At 47.0% G+C, this 21,757-nt stretch overlaps 1 protein-coding gene across 8 annotated transcripts in view; it reads right to left on the minus strand.

The window, feature by feature from the left end:
• The window catches only part of PLEKHA7 (pleckstrin homology domain containing A7), a 210,080-nt gene that overhangs the window by 69,193 nt on the left and 119,130 nt on the right, over nt 1–21,757 (minus strand). For 7 of the 8 annotated variants that reach the window (XR_004970439.1, XM_036325534.1, XM_036325535.1 and 4 more), the window contains 3 exons: nt 14,081–14,164; nt 1,015–1,126; nt 168–272 (listed from right to left, as the gene is read on the minus strand). Coding sequence is in view for 7 of the 8 variants with exons in the window: in XM_036325534.1 (XP_036181427.1) it covers nt 168–272; nt 1,015–1,126; nt 14,081–14,164 (301 nt within the window). In the remaining variant the exon portion in view is untranslated. Of the gene's footprint in view, nt 1–167; nt 273–1,014; nt 1,127–14,080; nt 14,165–18,896; nt 19,269–21,757 lie in introns of all 8 variants that reach the window. The other variant, XM_036325541.1, reaches the window with a different exon arrangement.

Here is a 21,757-nt window from a genome sequence, read left to right on the forward strand (position 1 = left end):
CAGCAAATTGCTCATTGCAGTCAGTGGGCGAAAACTACCTGCTTCAGATCAACTCAGGAATAGAACACTTATTATGAGCCTGTCCCCAGCTCCCAGGGGCCAGGGAAAGGAAAGAAATCAGCAAGAGCAATCCTATCCTCCCCACCCTCCCTCCTCAGCCTCCTCACCTGCTTGTGCAGCCAGCCCCTCACCACCACCGGAACATTGGGGTTCCTCCGAATGGCTTGGTCCCTCTTCCCAAAACTGTGGACTTTATTGCTGGACTTGATGATCTAGGGAAAAGCAGACTTGAACTCAAGCAGCTGCGAGGATTTAGGGAGGCACCAAAAAAGCACATGTGCGATGGGAGAGCTGCAGGCTCCCTCGGCCTCACTCTCCGCGCCAGCGCCCTTTGATCAGAAGAACAGTGAGGAGACATGGACCACCTTCTAATTAATAGGCGAGCCCCAGACCTGGCAAGCTTCCCATCTGGGTCACAGAGGAAAAAATTTAAAGGGATATTTCAATCAATTTCCACCAGCAGCTGTCTGCCCCAATAAGTCCTACAGCTTTCTGGAACAAAGCTACTTTTTGGTCACAGACTTTGCCAATCACCAGATATGCATCCCTCCTAGCTGGGGGCGGTCTCAGCACTTCTCCCCTGCAAGGCTGGCTCCTTTCCCTGCTCCCACAGCTCGAGTACAAGAAACCTCTGGGCCTTATTCAAGGGCACCCTTCCTCGGGGCCATCTGTCACAAAGTTTTCCAGGCCGTCTCTAACACAAGATACGCCTGGAAAGTGAAGATGCATCCAAGGGACAGGATGCCAGTCCTGGTTCTGTCAGCAATCACCTGTTTTCCTGGACAAGGGACACGCCCCCAACTGGCCTCGATTTCCCCATCTATTAGTGCGGGAGAATACTTCTCATGTGTGTCCTTCACAAAACTAGGGTCAAGGTCAAATGGGCTTCTGATTACAAAGGGGCTTGGCAACTATAAAAGAAGGGACAGAAGGCATGAGCAGCCAGGAGCTCACCTTGGGGCCGGGTTTGGCCTCCACGGTGGACGTGGTCCCAGTTGTGGACGTTTCGCTGACCATGCTGGACGGTCTTTGGTTTCTCTCTTGCTTCGACATACGTGGATTTGGCCTGTGGGGAAGATAGGAGAGTCCAGTGATTAAGTGCCAGACTGCGGTAGGAAGTGGTATCTGAGATTCATTCCTGCTTAGAACTGGTTGATGGGCCTTAAGCAACCCAGGACCGACCTTTTGGGGACCACTTGACTCCAGACTACAGCCTGAGGGCCAGGATGCCCAGCCTACCCATGTGCTTCATGGAATCAAGAGGATGACAGCGGGGCACATCTCCACAGCATGACACCCCACAAAGGGGCCAAGGCAGTCATCCCTGCCTGTTGTCCTAAGGTCCCCACATTTACTCTCTTACTTGCGTGTCTATGGCAGCTGCCCCATCACATGGTCACAGACCACTCTTCACAACAAGAGCAGTCCATACCCCTTACACACACACTCTCCATCTCCCTGGCTCACAAAAGAAGCTGCTTATAATTAGTAACAAGAAATCACTTGTGAACACATCCACACCCCCAGATACACACAGAGACTCACTTACATAAATGCCAGTAGGGCCTGCCTCCCAAAATAGACTACTCAACAAAGAGTCCTATTCTGGGAACACTCCAGTTGCCCCAAAATAGAGCCATTGGAGATATTAACCCCTTGAGCCATGCCTGGAGAGCAGGAAGAATGAAGCATGCCTGGTCCTCATAAGGACCCCAGGTACGTCCCAATCAGCATCCAGCGACATCATTCTTCCCACTTGCCCTGGAGGACCAGCACCTTGGGGACAACACTCAAGAGACGCCTTGCAGAACCCTTCTCACCTGCCTCCGCAGAGCCCCAGCATTTGCCAGTTTTTCAAAGCAGCGAGGAGGCAAATGCCTCCACACAAATTCAATGCTATCCTTGAACGGCCCGGGGCTGATTCCCAGATGCTGCTAACTATGGGACCAGTGAGCCTTCCGCAAAGCGCAAGTCCCAGAGGAGGCTGGGTTTTGTCCACTGCTCTGCCAGGCAACAGGGTCGAGGTGGCTGCAGGAAACTGAGGCTCTTTGCCTGAGGAGTGGAGAAAATCGGATCTGGAGGCTGGGCCAGGACCCCTCAGAGATGGAGATGGAAGATCCCAGGCAGGACACAGCTGAAGATGGAGCGCTCTGATGGCCTTTCTCCAGCCTCACCTTCACAGAGGTGCTACGAGGGAAAATCCTAGCTTCCACCTTAGAGATAAAATAGGCTGCTTCCTTGAAAAAACATTGCTGCTTGAAGAATAAGCGGTCCTTCCCACGCCCCAAGCCAGACCCCGGGACCCTGCACCAACAGAGAGGTTCCTCCCAGAAGGACCACAGCCACGGGCACCAGCTTTCCAAGGGGCTGGGTCCTGCCGGGTGCTTGGCAGCTGGAGATGCAAGTGCCTCAGGCAGAAGGCTCACTCACTGGCTCCTTATAGGCTCAGACACTCACTCCAGATTCCCCATCCATCCCACCCCCGCCTCCATCCCAGCCAGACTTTTGTCACTGCTCCCACTCAGAGAATGTCCCCACACTCAGCCCCCCTCGCTGTTGGCAGAGGCTGTCTCGCTGTTGGCAGAGGCTGCATGCAGCAGGGATCCTCGCCGAGTGGTGGTAGGCAGGGGCCCTGAGAGGCTGCCTTGTCTAGGCCCTGCCTCCAGAAAGAACTATGTCCCTAACGCCTTCCTGGAACCTGGTCTTGCCTGACTTTTCAGATTTCTAAGGTGTGAGTCAAGAAGAAATCTCAGGTCACCTCTGTTATGGCACCTATATCTCTAAGCTGAAATTCAGCACTTACTGTGTAACAATGAAAAAGGTTTGGTTGAGAATTTATCAAGTTTAATTTGTTCCCATTTAAGACTTATTCAAGACTTATAGAGAATATTTGAGAAATATTAAGAAAAGCTGAAAGAAAAAATCACCACAGTCCCACTACCCAAAGGAAAATCATTTTTCTAATACTTGTTATATTTACTTTCATTTGTTTCTATATACCTGTTTTTGTTTTTGTTTTGGGGATGGGGTGGCTTTTTGGTTTTATATAACTGTGATCACACTGTTTGTGATTTTGCATCTTGATTAAGAAAACTTATTATAAACATTTTCTCCATTCCTTTAACTCATCCACATCATTTCAAGTGACTACCAGATTCCATCCATTAGCTACACCACTCCTCCACGGTGGGACAGAGAAAGGATGATCTGGATTTGTGACTGCCCAGAAAATCCAGGACAGGTGGCCACTTTGCCATTTTTGCACCTTACCTCTGCAGCTCTAACTTTAATCATCTTCTTGCATGCCAACACTTTCTCCTCCCCACACTGGCTTCTGAAATGCTGGCTGGTCGAGGAGCTCCCAGGCCAATAGTATAGGAAAAAAAGATGACTGCCCTGCAGTGTTGGGTGAGTGAGGACAGAGGGTACAACCACCACCTAGGGAGCCATATTTCAACTGGAGGAGAAGTGATTGCGGGCCCAACACTGAACATCAGTGAGGGACGGGGGGGGGGGGGGGGTCACATGAAGGCAACTCCATTCTTCATGCCTACAGAAACCTCCGCTAAGCCACACCCAGAGAAAGCTGGCTTGTTAGGAAGTATGACTGAGGTCCACACTAAATCTTCCTGCAGGGAGGGGACCATGGTTGTCTCCACAAATAAAGAGTGTGTCTTCACCAGGGCTCCCCATGGGCAGGGACAGCTCCCAGTTGAAGAACAGACTGGCCCCTGACCTGGCTCGCTGATACAATGAGGTGCGCACAGCTACCCCCTCAGCCAAGTACCAAGATCTGCCTTCAGAGGATGTTCTTCTGAATCTCCTCAACGTGGGTTATGATCTCATGGGTCCTACATGGGTGACTATGACTTCTGGAAAGAACTGGAAGTTATCCAGAATTACAACACACACACAAATAAACAAAACACTGATGGATGGCCATGCTTGGGACACCACTTGGTATCCAAAAATGAGAATATATATATATATAAAAAAAAATCTCAAAAACAATTTTCTCACTTGGCTGAAAGCTGGTTCTGTTGGAAACTTCTAGAGGCTGCTTACCACACCGTTTTAAGCAACGGGAACATCAGTGGTGCTTGTGTGAAGCCTCCAGAAGAGACAACACTGAAGGGATCATCACTCAAGTGGATGTATGCCTTCTGGTACATTTGCTTCAGTCAGTTACCTCTTAGGGGGTGTCCCCCCTTTATTTTTTATTTTTTTTAATATATTTTATTGATTTTTTACAGAGAGGAAGGGAGAGGGATAGAGAGTCAGAAACATCGATGAGAGAGATACATCGATCAGCTGCCTCCTGCACATCCCCCAGTGGGGATGTGCCCGCAACCCAGGTACATGCCCTTGACCGGAATCGAACCTGGGACCTTTCAGTCCGCAGGCCGACACTCTATCCACTGAGCCAAACCGGTTTCGGCTATTTTTAATTTTTTGTTAATCCTTACCTGGGGATATTTTTTCCATTGATTTTTTTTTTTTTTGAGAGATTAAAAAGGAGGGGGAGACATACACAGAGAGAAACATTAATATGAGAAAGACACATCAATTGGTTGCCTCCGACATGCGCTCCGACAGGGGCCAAAGATCAAGCCTGCAACCAAGGTACGTGCCCTTGACTGGAATCGAACCTGCAACCTTTCAGTCTGCAGGCCAATGCTCAGCCAGGGCAGGATACTCCACTTTAAAGCCTGGCGGGAAGACACGATTTGACCTCAACTCCTCAGACCAAAGTATACTCCCGGGGTTCACCCAAGAACCCTCCTCCTCCCCCAGAAAAGTGCATGTGCCCTGAGCTGCGCAGCTGGGAAGATGGCTCAGTTTCCAACAGCCTGCCCTTAGGCACGGGAGTCACACAGACCTCGGGAGAGGAGACGAAACCCTGCACGTGCTATGGGGAGGCAGACTCTCGTGTCATTAAATCAAACCTATTAACTTAAAAGCCTGCTGGCCAGGTGTCTGTGCTATCTGGATTCCCAGAGTACAGCGGGATGATTCGAACAAAGACGTTTTCCTGGGTTTGGGCTGCACGAATGCTGGTTATTTTGCTGGAAGGCTCTGGGCTGAAGCTCAAAACAGTGAGCTGGAGTTGTAACTCAATTGCCTCCCCTCTGAAAGGAACAAACGAAGTTAGGAGCAGACAAAACTCAGTCTGGAGAAGCTCAATAGGAAAATGACTTCATTCTACTCTGCACCGCCTCAAGGATGTGTCAGGTGAGCCTGGGCCGGGAGTTACTCTCTCGTCCTTCCGTTTCTGTTGGTAAAAGGAGCTGCCGCTGCTTCCTACCTATAAACGCACACAACCCTGACAGAGAGGGTGGCGAGAAAGGGAGGTTCTACTTCAGAAGCTATTTCTTTCTGTTGGGTATGAACTTAGGTGAGTTTGGTTGATGGGACCCTCAGCTGCCTCTCCGTCGACATTGAGAAGAGGAGCAATTGAAGTGGAATCACAGCAAGACCCTTCCCTACCTACTGCCATCACAACAGGTAGGTCACCAACCTTAGGGACAGGTACACAAGGTCAAGCAAGCAGAGGGGCTGGGCTATACTTGCCCAGCACCTACTATGTGTCAGGCACGTTGCCCACATCACCTCCCTTAACCTGCAAAGCCAGTTTCCCATCTCCATTTCATAGAGGAGGAAATGGAGGCTCAGGGAGACTTCATGACTTGCCCAAAACGGAAGTTGGACTCCACAAACCTTGGGCCAGAGACACCAGCCCACAGCCAAGTCCCCAAGTCTGACAGAGGCAGGCTTTGCTCTTCTCAGCCCCAAGACTACCCCCCAAACCCAGAGGATCCTGGGGTGCTGGAAAGACCAGGAGCCCAGAAAAACTGGGTCTCAATGAAGCTCTGCAGCTGACGGACTCCTCCACAAGTCACATCGCGCCTCTGGGCCTCAGTTTCCGTTAGTGTAGAATGGGGTGAAAACCACTCTTCTCTCACAAGGCCGTTGTATGAATTGAAACACTGCTTAGAAAACCACGAAGAATGGCTCTAAATGAAAAGCAACTTGTGGCTGTCACCAATGGGTCCCCCAGAATTTAAATCTTATTTTTTATTTCCAAGGCACTTCTCTCTAGAAAGCTCAAGATACCAAACAATTAACTTCTGAGCAACAATCATTTCCTACAAATACCCCAATAAACACTTTATCTGGGGCTTCTTTAAAATGTAGTAACCTTGTGGCTGGGGGACTGGGACTCCCATCCTTTCCCCAAGGGAATAATAATGCCCAAGAGTCTTCAAGGTGAGAATAGGAGGTTAGAAATCTGTGGGGAATCGGGAATCTCTTACTGAGAAGACATCATGAGATGATACCTAGATCCCATTAATTCCTGGAAAAATAGGCCCCCAGATTCATGCTCTGTCCTCAAGGATCCTACACAGAGAACTCAGCTAAAACTACTGCTATGAAAGGAGGCACATTCAAAAGCAACCAGCAAATTTTTTAAGACACTGACACCCACCACCTACGGGGTATGGAAAAGCAATGCACAAGGAAAAGCAAGAATAAAAGAAAGTTCTTGTCCCAAACAGGCACACTCCTCCACACCCCCTCTTCCCAGAGAAAGACACACACAGAGGCAGACCGCCTACCCTTACTGTGCACTCCCAACACCCTGGGGAGGTGTCTGACACGGGTTTTCATTCAGCAACTATGGCCTCATTACTCAACTATGGCTTTCTGTGTTCTTTCCCCTTCCCCCACAATCCTCTCTGGAACACAAGCTCCATTTCCCCACCCCACTCCACCCGGGGAACTGGAAACCAGCCCAAACAGCACCCCTCATCTGGCATGAAAATAATCCAGTGAGCCTCTGGGCTCCCCACCGCCTCCCCCCGCATCCCAGCACTTCCCTGAATTCGCCCGAGTCCCGCTCTGGCAAATGACCCTGGGCCAGTCCCTTCCGCTGTCCAGGGTGCACGTCTGTCTATGGGAGAACCAGACCTTGACCTCTGCTATTCCTCCCGCCTCTGCTCTGCTGTTTCAGACATGCTGCAATTCTGCAAGAGCCTTTGGCGAGCCTTCTCTAGCCTATCTGCTCCTCCTCGATCTCCAAGCAGCCACTTCTCTCCTCAAAAACAGCCTTTCTAATGGAGATCTGGGAACATCCCAGACCAGGGGAAGGTAAAGGAAAGGACAGGGAAGTCACAGGAGGAAGCAAAATGCCTTGTTTGCAAGCAGCAGCTTCCTTTCCACACACAGGGAAGCCATCATTGCAGCATTTTCACCCAGCACAGACAGAGCCGGAGACACGGTGGTCGTGTGGCAGTGACTGCAGCCCCTGCCAACGTTCCTCGCAACATCAACATCAAAAGCCAAGCCAACACTCAGGTGTCTGAATGAACTAAGGACACTGTTACCACCTCTTCACCTACCTGTGACTGTCGCCAGCGCCGTCTCCTAGACCAAGAAGGAAAACTGAACAGTCTAAGTTTCTGTATCTGCTTGCCAGGTGTTTCCATTTTTCCTCCTTTTCTCTGCTGCCATGGCAACCAAATGCAACAGGCAAAGCCTGCCCAAGACTGTCAATCTGGAGTGACAAGGTAATGGCTATACAGCCACAGAGCAACACATCGGCCTCACAGGCCAGGGCTCAGCTGATGAGCAACGGACAGATTCCGCCTCCCTGCTCTGTAGTACACCCCCCGCCCCCAATCCTGTGCTCTAGTCTCTCACTATCAGCTTTTACCAACATGTAACTGCAGGAGGGAAGGGAGACAGCCATCTCCCAGCAGCAGGAGATACCCCACCCCAGGCCCATAATTGGCACCCACCTTGGAGAGCCTTCCCTGAAGCCTGCAAAATGAACCCCCAAAGAGGTCAAAGGTAATGCTTACCTTCAGCAAGATATTGTTTTAAGTGTTATTCTCCCAACACCACTATAACATTCCAGGCGATTCCAACTTGTAGTTCGTTTCCAAACGATCCAATGAGAAAACAGAGGGCTGCTCAGACCCCAAGGGAAGGAACAAGCTAAACTCACTAGGATGTCCTGAGAGGCAGGCTAGGCCGGAGTCCTCTCCTTGTTAGGAAACTCCAAGGACATCTTGGGTGCCTGGCAGCTGGCTTCTGAGCACAGCAGCAGGCATGCGAACTTCCGGAGCGCATACTCTCTCAAAGAGGCCCCACCTCAACATCAAGAGCTTGACGGAACCTGGGGATCCGCGTACACAGCCAGCTGTCAGTCAGCTGCCAGCGTCAAGGCTCCGGAATGCTTCTGTCCTCTTCACCGAGAGCTGCAGAGGCGGCTGTCAGCGGCTTCCCGGGCAGACCAGCACCGAGGAGAAAATGCTCCCATGCAGAGCACCAGCCACCAAAACCACAGCCTGGAAGTTCCTTGTGCCAAGCTTATCCCTCCAGGAGGGCCCCTGTGTGTGGCCCTTTAAGCCACAAAGGGGCAACCACAAGCTCCCAATTTAAAAGAATTGCTGATACTCAGGAAAGAGGCTTAAAAAGAGGAGCCCAGATGATCCAGTCACTGGAAATGAGGCCCTGAAAAAAGGCTTGCTGACATGTTCTGAAGAAGACTACCAAGGAGGCTCAGCATCTTCCAAACAAGCGTGAAGTTATTAGATCAAATGTCATCACAATCGGATACAATTACAATGAAAATCTCTAAGCAGCAGTCGCCTACTTAGTTACCACGTTAAGGCCCGAATACAGCCAAGGAAGGGCACCGTCTCTTGAAGACCTCTGAAATGACAGGCAGTATGGGTAGTGGGCAGAGGCACCACATCTTGGGCCAGACTACCTGGATTCAAATCACAACTCCGTCACTCACTGGCTGTGTGACTTTTGGCAAGACTCTTAACCTCTCTGTGCCTCAGTATCCATGATAATAATGGAATCTTCCTCAGAGGACTGTTGTGGAAATTAAATTCATATATGTGAAGCACTTAGAAAAGTACCTGGTAATAAACAGTAAGGGCTATAAATATTAGCTATAAAATGATAACAGTATTATCATTCATGAAAAAGCCAACTCTTAGACTCAAACAGGCAGATTATGTCATTTAATGTTAAAGATGAAATTCCAGATCCTGAAACAAAGGTTGCTGGAAAATCTCTTTCCTGGAAAATTGTGACTGAGCTGAAACTGGCCTGCCTATCACTTTTACTCATTGATCTGATGCCTGCCTTTGGCAGCCACACAATAAAGGTACCCCACTTCCACCAGCCAGCCCTTCTTGAAGACTTGCAGCCCATCCTCCTCCATCCTCTCTCCTCCATCCTCCATCCTCTCTCCTAGGCTAAACACGCTAGGGCCAGGATTTCTAGGCCACTCACCATAATGGTCCCCCTCCTCAAGGGAACCTCAATTGCTCAGCATCCTCTTGAAATCTATTGCCTAGAGCACAGTTTTTACGGCTTGGCATATCCTTGGAGCTCCATAACTTGAAATGAACAAATGAAGTAGTCTACAAACGCCACGAAACACCAGAACTACTCTCCCCTTCCTCTATACTTTGTACTTTTCCTAATGCGGCCTGGGCTTATATTAGCTCCTCCAACAGAGATTTCCACATGCCTGTCAGCTTGGGTGTGCAGGGGTGTCCCCTGGGAACAAGGCTGGAGGACCCACTGAGTGACAATGAATTTGGTTCTGACAATGAACTCAGTAGCATAACAGAAAACACTCTAGTCTAGCGGTTCTCAACTTGTGGGTCACGACCCCTTTGGCGGTCAAACAACCCTTTCACAGGGGTCGCCTAAGACCATCCTGCATATCAGATATTTACACTACGATTCATAACAGTAGCAACATTACAGTTATGAAGTAGCAACGAAAATAATTTTACGGTTGGGTCACAACATGAGGAACTGTATTTAAAGGGCCAGAAGGTTGAGAACCACTGCTCTAGTCATGTAGTAAACACTCTAGTCATGCAGCAAAAGAAGCTTGTCAGTGACAGATTTGAAAGGTCCAACTTCCCTTAATAAATCTTGACTGTGCATTAAGTGTAGTCATTAGTGCTGACCAACAAATATTTCCTCCCAGGTGCATGGTAGACATGCACTTCCCTGCCCCTTTGAAGTTAGGAGTGGTCATGTGACTTGCTTTAGCCAATGAAATGTGAGTGAAAGAGCCAGTGCACAAGTCACTAAAGTTCCCTTTGGTGATCATGAAGCACAGAGATGGAGCCTCCCTCAGTAAAGGTGACAATTCAGGTTTCTTTCTCAGTAAAAGTGAGAATAAACCTTAACCCTTTTAAGTCACTGAGATTTTGTTTCATATTGTTACTGTAGCAGACCCTAGCCTATCCTGACTAATTCTGCATTACTGACACAGTAACTAGAATACTCAGACCTTATGTCCTCTGGATCCACCAAATCATAGCTTTCACATTTCTCTTCTCCATGCTTCTAATATGCAAGATGAAAAAGCATCTTTTAGTGGGCATGCACCTGCTACACCAAGCAGCCCAGATGAGCTCCACCTGCCAACAGTAGGGGAGATGTGTTATCTGTTCACATCAGCAATACTCTAAAGGAAGTCACAATGGAAACCTTTTTTTCTTCCCATAGGAAAATAAATTGTTTGTCTGATTCAAAGCCCTCTAAGATTATCACTGCTGCCCAGAGAATGAGGGGTACATGGGGGAGACTTAAGGATGAATGAAAGAATCTGGGACTAATTTAGGAGGGATGAAAACCTGAATCAGAATCACCTGAAGGCTTGTTAAAACTCCTGTTCCAGGGTCCTACTCCAGAGTCTCTGATTCAGGAAGTCTGGGGTGGGCTCAAGAATTTGCCTGTCTGTGTAACAAGTTCTGGTTCCGAGACCACACTTTGAAAACCACGGCTCTAGAAGGATTCCCACCAAGAAACCAGGGTGAAGGCTTTGTGAGTGGAGTCAATGTGGCCTTCTTCTCTTTGAAGAAGAAAAAAGAGCCAATTTTCCTTTTCCACTCAACATAATCCGAGAGCTGATGTGTGAAGACATAAATGATCCTCACCTTTCTTTCCTCCCCACATAACACACTACACAACAAAATCAAGCTCCCGTGTAAAAGACTGTAACAGTCATCTTATTTGTTGGCACTTTTTAAAAATGGTTTCATGCCTCACTCGCCCTCCAGAGCTCCACCAGGAAGTAAATCCGAGTGTGTTTCAGGAGGAAACCATTTAGAATGGGCTGCAGCCTTCGTCTCCAACCTTATCTCCACACTCCTCTTCCCAAACCTCCACTACACATCAGATTTTCTCACCCTCTGACCCCACCAAGACTGGTCACACTTCCCTCAGCTGTGAACCCCCCTCATACACGTGCACACTGATCCTTACTTATCTAAATCCTCCCCCTTCCTCCTGTTTAGGGCCAGACACTTCAAGAAAGTCTTCCCTCTCTTTCATCCCCATCACAGACAATCCGTCATCACGTCCTGTCAATGTTACCTCCCAAGTATCTCCAGAATCCATCTGGTGCTCTTCAGTTTCCACTCTAACTCAGCCTGTACAGACCCCTCTCTCCACTCTCCCTCTCTGCCCTCAAGGGCTTTGCCCAGGTTGTTCACCTGGACTGGGCAGGTCTCAATTTAAACAGCATACCTTCCCCGGATGGAGAGGCCTTCCATGATCCCTAAGCCAGGTTAGAACCGTCTTTTATCAACTCCCATTGAACCCTTTGTTTCCTCGGTCATGAACACTGGTCACATTTGTGATCTTCCGTTTGATCATCTATCTTCCCTATTCAGCTGTAAGTTCTTCACAGACAGGACCACATGTGCCTTACGTGCTGCTGTAACTGCAGAGTCTGGCACAGCCCCTGACACAATGCGGGCATTCAGTAAGTACTTCATGAGTAAGTGCAGGGATCACCACATCAGGGCATAGGAATCCTCCCTCCTCTCAATGCCCAAAGCACTTTCTGCCTCCTTGAAGGAGTGTCTGGCCACACCGGTGCACCCCCACCACTCCAGATAAACAAGTACTCCTTATGACAGCCAGGAAATAGACTCTACAGCGGAACAGTGACCCTTGAAAAGAACATCTTTTCCTTGGAAACTGAAAGGAATTGAGATTAGCTACAGAGATATTTTGGTAGAATAAAAGAGGCTACCTTCTCAGAAGTAATCGGGGGACAAAGTCTTTGTTAACAAGAGGAAGAGGAGGTATGTGTGACGGAAGTATTCAGTGATAAAAGTCTGCATTTTTCTAGAAGTTGGTAACTTCCCAATTTAAGCATTCTGATGGATTCCCTATCCAGACCTTTAATAATGACAGGTGCCCATGTCTCCAGGATGCCTAAGAAATGGGGCTGAACCCAGTGACCTCTCAAGAGCTTCTGACCTCCAGGGTTCTATAAACAAATTCATTCCAAGCTGGAATTTGTAGAATCCACATTTGGGCTGTCTTTACACAGCAATTCTTTCTCAAATTAGAAGACAAGATAGTCTTTATCTTCCACTCATTCTCTAATAGTAGTAATGCTTTCTAAGTCAGACCCCAACCCCACAGTTTGGCCATCATGTCCCCTAGGCCACCAGCATGAAGATAATTTGGCAAGCAGCATCTCACTAGGGCAAGGTTAGACCTGACTAAAGAGATCAAGCTAGAATGACATCTGGCTTTTCTACTTCTAGTCATGCAACTTTGGGCAAGTGGCTATTTCTTTGAGTCTCGGCGTCTTCATCTCTAAACAACGATGATGACCTACTCCTCAGGATTACTGCAGTAAATGAGATATGCAGGTAAAATCCCCAGCACAGAGCAAACATGCAAGGAATTACTGTAATTATAGATTTCTAATTTTAAAAGTTCTGTAAAATAATTATTCTATGCTGAAAATACTAGAGATAAAATGATGTTTGGAATTTGCTTCAAAAGAATCTCGGGGGGGGGGGGGGGCGGAGTATATAGATGAAATAAAATCAGCCATGCTTTGAAAATTATTGAAGATGAGCAATGAATACATTGGATTTATTACTGTATCTCTCTACTTTTGTATATGTTTGAAATTTTCCATAAGAGAAAGTTTATACATGTAAGTATCAAGGAAGGGAAATGCTGTAAAATGTGAATACTGATAATTTTTTTAAAGATCATATTTGGTCTAGGTCCGTGGTCGGCAAACTGCAGCTCGTGAGCCACATGTGGCTCTTTGGCCCCTTGAGTGTGGCTCTTCCTAAGCCTTAGGAGTACCCTAATTAACTTAATAACAATGTACCTACCTATATAGTTTAAGTTGAAAAATTGGGCTCTCAAAAGAAATTTCAATCGTTGTACTGTTGATATTTAGCTCTGCTGACTAATGAGTTTGCCGACCACTGGTCTAGGTGATTGAACAAAAGGAAAATAAATTGAAGGGGAAAAAAACACATAAAGCCAACATCTCTATTAGTTTCTCAAACGAAGAATTGTTTGCTTTGAACAGAACGGCCTCAGATGAGAAGGGAACACAGCCATTTGCACGGGGTCTCTGCCTTCACGTTTGGTTGAAGAACCCATCCTGCTTGGGCTGCGGGCCTTTTAGGTAGACGGCCCTGCGTGGCAGACCCATCTCTGAGCTCCCCAGAGGCCCTGTTGAGACAGGACTGAGGAACAAGAAAGTTCCTGTGTTGGGAAAAGCAACCATGAGCTCAAAATGTCCAGGGACAAGGATGTCCCCGTCCTCCTCTCTTCTAAGCCCTGGCTTTGGGCTCTTACTTGAGGCTTCCTATAGAGGCTGATTCAGCTCAGCCTGAGGCTGTATTTAAAGTACTTTCACACCAGATGAACGTGTTAGATGTCACTTGAGGAAAAGAATAAGTTCAAGGGAAAGAGAGCTTTTAAGAGGCTCTGACAATACCAATCACAGACATCCCCATGCCATCTCTCCCTTCCACCTCTTCCCACTGAGAGAAGTCCAGAGACTACAGAACAAAATTCTCCCATTTCACCAACCACTCCGTGCCCCTCTAGCTGAGAGAGAAAATAGTCCAACAAGCTTTGTTTTGAGCAAATGCCTTTAAGCTCCCAAGCTCTGCCCGGGAAAGAGAATATTTAAAGTACTTACTCTTCTTGAAGAATAAAGTCACTGTTTTCTGGAGAAAACTGCCCACTCACAGGATGCCTGAACGCTGTGGTCTGCTGGTTATGGCTAAAGAGAGAGAGAAGGAGATAATGAAGGAAAAGTCATATGAATGAAAAGGATTATAGACACAACAACAGGTTGGGAATGTCTGAGGACCCCTGATCATCACAGATGCCTCCCAGGGTGAGAAAGTGGGCCTTTCTGCTGAGAGGCACTGAATCTTTTACAACCCAGCTGTATTCAAAAGCCAAGAACTTCCAGCTGAGCCCTAGCCAGGTAGCTCAGTTGGTTACAGCACTGTCCCAATACACCAAGGTTGCAGGTTCGATCCCCAGTCGGGGCACATGCAAGAATCAACCAATGAATGTATAAATAAATGGAACAACAAATCTATGTTCCTCTCTTCTCTCTTTCTCTCTCTCCCCTCCCTCCCTCTCTAAAATCAATTAATAAATAAAAATGCTTTAAAATAAAAAAAGAACTTCTAGCTCAGGTGCTAGAGGCCACCTACGACGCAGGGATTTTAATTCTAGGGATGTCTTGGCTCCAGGAGAGAACTGCATCTTAGAGAGACATTCCACGAAGCACCGACTCCAACAAACGGAGCAGCTTAGCAAAAAGTTGCTTTAAGACGGCACGAGCTAAAACAAGAATGAAGGAAAGCAGACGGCCCTTCCAAAACCCATGAACCAGGGAAAGAATTCTAAGAATTAACCACCCACCCAGGAAAAAAACAACTATCTTCTTAAAATTCTTCTCCCTACTACAGAATGTCTTCACTTCAGTGACGGATATAAATGTATGGGCATGTCTCTGCAACATGACCTGTGCAATTTCAACACTGCAGAGTTCCCACCACCCTTTTGAAGTTAGGAGGGATCAGCTTCCACGCCAAGCTGACAGGCACAACCAAAGTGTGTAGGTGTTTTGTGTATCCACAAAGGCTGCCTGGTTCTTTGAAAGGAAGGAGGAGCTGGCTCTAGAGACCGCTGGTTTGTTCCCTGAATAAACTAACCTAACCTCCTTTTTAAAAGAATATGATTTGTTTGAAAATGTTTTCCCCAGTCACAAATCAATCCTTTGACAAATTTTAGAAAATATAGACAGAAAGAAGGTCACCCATGATCTCACCACCTAGACATATACCTTTGTGTGTGCTCCTTCCTAGCTTTTTAATTTTTTTCCTTCTATTATAAAAAAGCTATGATTTTACTGTATTTAGAAATCTGTATTCTACTTTTATCACATCCTGTGAACACAAAAATTTTCCTATGTCATTAACACTAGATTGCCCAAAGAAGTCATTTTGACTGCTTTTTAATTTCAATTAGAAAAACAATTATGTATATAAGGACACAATGTCTTAGAATTTTGTGACTTTTTGTACAACATATAAATGCGTTTATTAATAATTGTAGTTACCTCCCCCTCCTTCATTTCCGGTATATATATATGTGTTATACCTATATTGCCCAAAAGCAGTCATTTTGACTGCTTGGGGAAGTTTTAAATAATCAAATGACTCTTATTATTGAATTGAGTAATAACAGTTCGGCTCTGTATTGAAATAACAGTTTTCTTTTTTTTTCGATTACGTCACATGAGAACATACAAGTACATGATAAATTGTCGATACTTGATAAGTTGCAGTTGCTCAATAAGCTAAACTAGTACTTGTTATTCGAATCTTTATGCAGTGATACTTGTTCTAATAAGTTGTTTATTTTATTTCTTTTGCGCCCTAAATTCATGAAAGAAATGTCGAACAGAAGTGAGTTATTGGAAAAGCTAAGGAACATAAGTGAAGAGTGCTCCGATATTATTCTTTCACAATGCAGTCATTTTGACTGCCTTTGGGCAATATAGGTATATACTAAATTTCAGTCTTTCTAGTGTTAAGACTTCTTCATCTGAAACAGCTGAATAATAGTCTCATCATACAGATATAGTTTTTTCTCATATCACCAACTGTTCAAAAACTATTTCCTGGCCGTGTGTGTGCCAGGCTCTGCTTTAGATGCTGGAGACACAGAGCAGACAAGAGAGACCTTACCCAACAGCGCTTACGCTCTAGAAAGATGAACATTCTTCTAACGCTGGATATTTCAGGCACCCTCCCTACCCCACTGTTATAATAAACTAGAGGCCCGGTGCATGAAATTCATGCACAGGGGGTGGGGAGGGTGGTCCTCAGCCCGGCCTGCACCCTCTTGCAATCCAGGACCTCTCAGAGGATGTCCAATGGCCAGTTTAGGCCCCATTCCACCTCTCACAATCCAGGACCACTGGCTCCTAACTGCTCACCTGCCTGCCTGCCTGATCACCCCTAACCACTCTGCCTGCCTGCCTAATCACTCCTAACTGCTTGCCTGCCTGCCTGATTGCCCCTAACTGCCTCTGCCTCGTCCCCCACCATGGCGGTTTTGTCCGGAAGGACATCCGGAAGGTCGTTCGGCCGTCCGCTCCAATTAGCATATTACGCTTTTATTATTCTAGATACATCTTTGAGTATAGGCTTTTTCTGCAATTCAAATGATTTCCTTGGCTTAAAGTCCTAGGGGTAAGATGACCAGAGCATGGTCATGTTTTAAGGCTCCTAACACAGATGGTTAACATGTTTTCACTGTCAGAGTCCAGCCATCATCTCAGTTTGTTGGTATTTAAGTGTTAGCCTCACCTCCAAATTGCGCACTGAGCCATCTAGTAGATTTAAATGAGTATAGCATAAAGGTTTAAAAAGAAAAAAATCTCTAGGCTTACAAAGTTTTTCTTACTCTGCCCTGGAGCCTGGTCAGAGCACCCTGTGTTCTGGTGTCTGGGGTGAGCTGGCACCGAGGCTAGAGCAGCCTGACTCCCAATAAGCCAAACGTGCAGCAGGCAGAGCCAGGTTTTCCCTGGTCCCAGCACCCTCTCACCCCTCCCCACCACTGCCAGCCTCAGACTCCCAGCTCCTGGTTCTAGGCAAGTTCTATATGCCCTCATTTGGCAGGCAGCATCCTGGTCTTTCCAAGACATGAGCATCTGGATAAGGGTGGGAAGCAGGCTCCCTTAACAACTGTTTCAGAAATCCTTGTACCACGTTCAAGGGTTGAGCTTTATTTACACCCAGCTCCTTCAAGAGAGGCATCTCCATTCACCAGGGAACCTAGAAACACAAGCTCTAATCTAAGTCTGCCTCCTTTCCACCTGCAGGAGAAAAAGGCCCTGCTCATAGTGGGAATGACAATAAAGCAACACCCTTACCACTATCCACTCTCATTGCTTAAGGGTTCTCCAGTCCTAAAGTCTTCCCTTACACATCTCAGCTATTAACACCGGCCACCCCATCTTATGAATGAGGAAAGGGCTCAGAGAGGTTAAGTGACTTGTTTAAGATAACTCCATCAATCAGTGACAAGACTGGGACATGAGTCCAGGTCTTCTATTTCTAAATGGCATTCTCTTTGCATGATAACCTGCTGTCCCCTTCCCTTAGGGGCCTGTGGGGCTGGAAGCTTCCTGGCTGGTGACAGAAATCCCTAAAGACAAGGCAACAGAAAAATAGCACCATCCACTGCTCTCCCTGCCCCTCCCTCCCTCCCTCCTTCACTCTCTGTCTCCCCTGTGCCAGGGCCAGGGTCTGACTGACAACACCAATGTGACTCTCAGTAACTCCCAAACAGCCTCTGGTCCTATCACAAGGTCAACTGGGTGGAACTCTGGTGGAATCAGGCAAAGAGCGAATCTTCTATGTACTTGGAGCAGCATCCAGCATCAGCAACCACTTCACATACTAATACACCACACAACCTTAGTAGCAACTCCTGGGCTCCCCACACCCAACCTGTACAAGCTTGACAAAGCCCAGAGTCTTGGGTAAGTAAATCCTGAGCTGAATGGCGTAGGCACTAAGATGAAGTTCACTGGTACATTCTAACATTAGAAGAAAGGCAGTTTTTAAAAGTGGACAAAAACACAGCTGTCATTGCACCAAATGTAGAGGTAGCTTCCTAAAGTTTCCTCCCTAATATGAATGCTGCCCTTTTTGCCAAAAAAAAAAAAGGTATCAACCACAGCATCATTAGCATCATTTCCTGCATTTACATGAAGCCTTAAGTGTAGTCACATTTGTCACCGCATTGGACCCTCCCAAGTACCCACTGAGTTAGGCAAAGCAGGCATTTTTATCCCCATGTTACACAATAGGAAACAGGATTTGGGTTATGGGATGGTATTGAACACTAAATTTAAAGAGAAAAAAAGAGACTCATATATTGAGAAAAGAGATGAACCAAAGTAATGCCTCTGAAATACTGTTTAACATTTGATCATGTCTGATCAGACTCACCCAACTTGCTAATGGCAAAGCTTCTGGTTCAGCATTTTTAGAGCAAAGGAGGAAAATTTAGGTCCTTAGACTGTTTTATTTCATTTAATCTTCCCAAGTATCCTGTAGGGCAAGCTGTGTCTCATCACACCACGCCATGGATGAGGAAAGGGAGGCCCGAAAAGGGTAGATGACTTGCCCACAAGGACAGTCAACTCCTGCGTTCCTGCATCTCGGTCAACCTCCTCCTGATCTCTTTCTGCTACTCCAGACTCACCCTTACCAAACCAAGGCTGCCTATTAAATGCTGGAGCCCTCCACCCATCTGGAGATTGCCAAGTATTCTCACCTTTCCTGCTGTCTCCCTACCCCTTACCCCAAAAGCACCCCTCCTGCTCATTTCCTGATTTTCTAAAACTCATGTAGGATCTCATGTACTATAACCCTGTTGCAGGACATATTTAGCAGGCACAGACAAATCCCCCGAAATACCTGTTCTTAAACCTGAATTGCCACCTTGCTCCTTGGTAGTGATGGAGATGGCCCGGCTAGAAGCCAGGCGGCTGGTCTCAGGGAGCACAGAAACTCTCTCTCCTCCATACAAGGGCTCCAGTTTCTCTTTAGGCCCCTGAGAAAGTAACTTGGCAAATGAGGCCAAACATAGCCTTAGCCTTTATCACACTCTTCTCCCAGGAACAGCCCCTCCACGCTGAACAGCAGCCAGTCTCGCCTGGGAGAGGACCAGGTAGCAGGGATGAAGGTGGCAGGGAAGGATGATCCCCGAGAAGGCGGGCCACAGGTAACCGTCCACATAAATCAGCACGTTGTCACAGGCCCCGGGCTGGGAAGGGCTAGGGTGAGGCCCTAAAGAAGCCCGACAGCAAACACAAAAGAGAAGAGAGTGAGGACCAGGGAGAAGTGGAGACCGGCTTGAGCTCAATGTAAGGAAGAGCCCACCTGCAGCCACAGACAGGACCCGTCCAAATGCACATGGGTCCTGTAGTTTCTTGCAACGTTTTTGCAAGACTGATTTTCCAGGCATATAGGTTTTGACTACAAGGTGAGCAGTGACTCTGGCTGGTTAAGCCTAAAGGTTCCAATTCCTTGGCATGGCAATTTTGGGGGCATGGCAAGAAGCTGTGGAGTTATGTGAACGGTGCTGGGGAATGGAGGTCAGAGTCCCCCGGTGAATCTGGCTTTCTGACAGCGGTGGTATTGGAACGCTGAGAGTGCGGCAAAGATTTAGCTCTCACCGGGCCCATGTTATTAAGAGAAGAAAGGGTTTCAGATGTAAGAAAAGCTTCCAGCCTCAAGCCTCAGGAAGAACTCTATCAAGGCTCTTCCCATTGGCGTGCTCAGCAGCATGTGCCACTCTGGACCTCCTGGCTCCTCAGTGTGGCTCCCAGAATACTGCAGAAGAGTCACCACTGAAGCTACTTTCAGCACTGCCTCCAGGCTAGTTAAGGCACTTACTATCTTTGTTCCAAATCCCAGTGACTCAAGAAAACCAAGGATTCTGGGTAACTTAATGTACTCTTAGGTCCCAAAATCAGTAACTGAAACTCCAAGAACAAAACGAACTGCCTCCCCATCTTCTTCCGTTTCCACTTGGGCCACAGAGTCAAGAGATACAGCAGCCAACGGTTGAAACAGCTTTCCACATTTCTTAAGCTCCTTTTGTTTTATTTTACTTAACACTTTTACAAAATTGCTTGTTTAGTGCAGTGTCAGCGTGGTTCATGTGGCATTTCCTGAGAATCTTACCCAAGTGGTCTTTGGAACTCACACTATTTTGAAAACGTCAAGATTTTCAACAGCTCGCTGCACACGGGAGTTAACTCTGACAGGCCCTTCTTCCAGAAGCATGGGAATCAGGCCTTGATGAGCCAACATATGGTCCCCATACTCTCTCCAAGTGGAAACACAATGCTAACCAGCCTCCTTCAATATCTGCCCTGAGCAACAAGTCAGCCCAGAGCCTTGGGGTCAGAAGATCTGGGTTCAAACCAGAGCAAGCCGCTTCACCTCTCAGCCTCAGCGCTTCCATTTGCAAATAAAGAATAATAATATCTGCCTGGCCGGCGTGGCTCAGTGATTGAGCATTAACTTATGAACCAGGAGGTCACAGTTCCATTCCTGGTCAGGTCACAGGCCCGGGTTGCAGGCTCAATCCCCAGTGTGAGGTGTGTAGGAGGCAGCTAATCAATGATTCTCTCTCATCATTGATGTTTCTATTTCTCCCTCTCCCTCTCCCTCTCCCTTCTTCTCTGAAATCAATAAAAATATATTTTTAAAAAAGAATAATAATATCCTCCTAAAAGGTTGTTGTCAGGATAAAATGAGGAAATATACATTAAAGAGCCTCGCACAATGCCTGACATACAGAAGGTATGCAATGAACATTTGCTAAACCTGACTGTACCTTGGTTATGGTGATGACTACTGGTGTCTACATTTTAACAGGGCAAAAATAGAATGAGCCTCCTCTCCCCACTCCCGCCAAACCTGATACTCCTCCTCCAGGCGTCCTTATTTCCATTAACAGCATCAGTCCAAGCTTTTTACCTTGACTTAGAACAGTGGTTCTCAACCTGTGGGTCGCGACCCCTATGGGGGTCGAACGACCCTTTCACAGGGGTCGCCTAAAACCATCGGAAAACACATATATAATTACATATTGTTTTTGTGATTAATCACTATGCTTTAATTTATAACAATGAAATTGGGGGTCACCACAACATGAGGAACTGTATTAAAGCGTCGAGGCATTAGGAAGGTTGAGAACCACTGGCTTAGACGATCCTAGATGACTTGACCCCTGCCTAGCTCCACCTCTTATTGTACCGCTCTCTTCCTTCCCCAGTCACACTGACCTCCTTTCTGCTCCTTGAATGCCAAGCTCTTTCCTACTTAGCAACCTTTGTACCAGCCGCTGTCCTTTCAGCCTGGATGCTCTTTCCTCCCCTCTCCTGACTGGTTCCTTGTCATTCAGACCTCAGCAGAATCATCACCATCTCAGAGCCCTTCCCAACCACCCACTGAAGTAGGCTCCCAGTCATGTCACAGCACATCACCCTACTTTAATTATTACTAACTGTTATTTTTCTTACTTATAAATGTTTTTGCTATTATCAGCCTCCCTGACTAATGTGTGGTCCAGGAAAGCCAGGACCTTGTCTGTTTTTTCACTGCTATCATCAGTCTATAGCAGCGGGTAGCACTATTATAACTGTTGAATGAATGAGTGAGAAATGACTAAGGAGACTCCCACCTTAAAGTGAGGCCATGCCTCCCAATAGGCTTGCTAACCCTACAAAAGTCTGGACTCAGGTAACAAAGAGACAAGAACCTAA

This window comes from Myotis myotis, unplaced genomic scaffold, assembly GCF_014108235.1.
Source record: "Myotis myotis isolate mMyoMyo1 unplaced genomic scaffold, mMyoMyo1.p scaffold_m19_p_10, whole genome shotgun sequence".
In the NCBI taxonomy this organism is placed as follows: Eukaryota; Metazoa; Chordata; class Mammalia; order Chiroptera; family Vespertilionidae; genus Myotis; species Myotis myotis.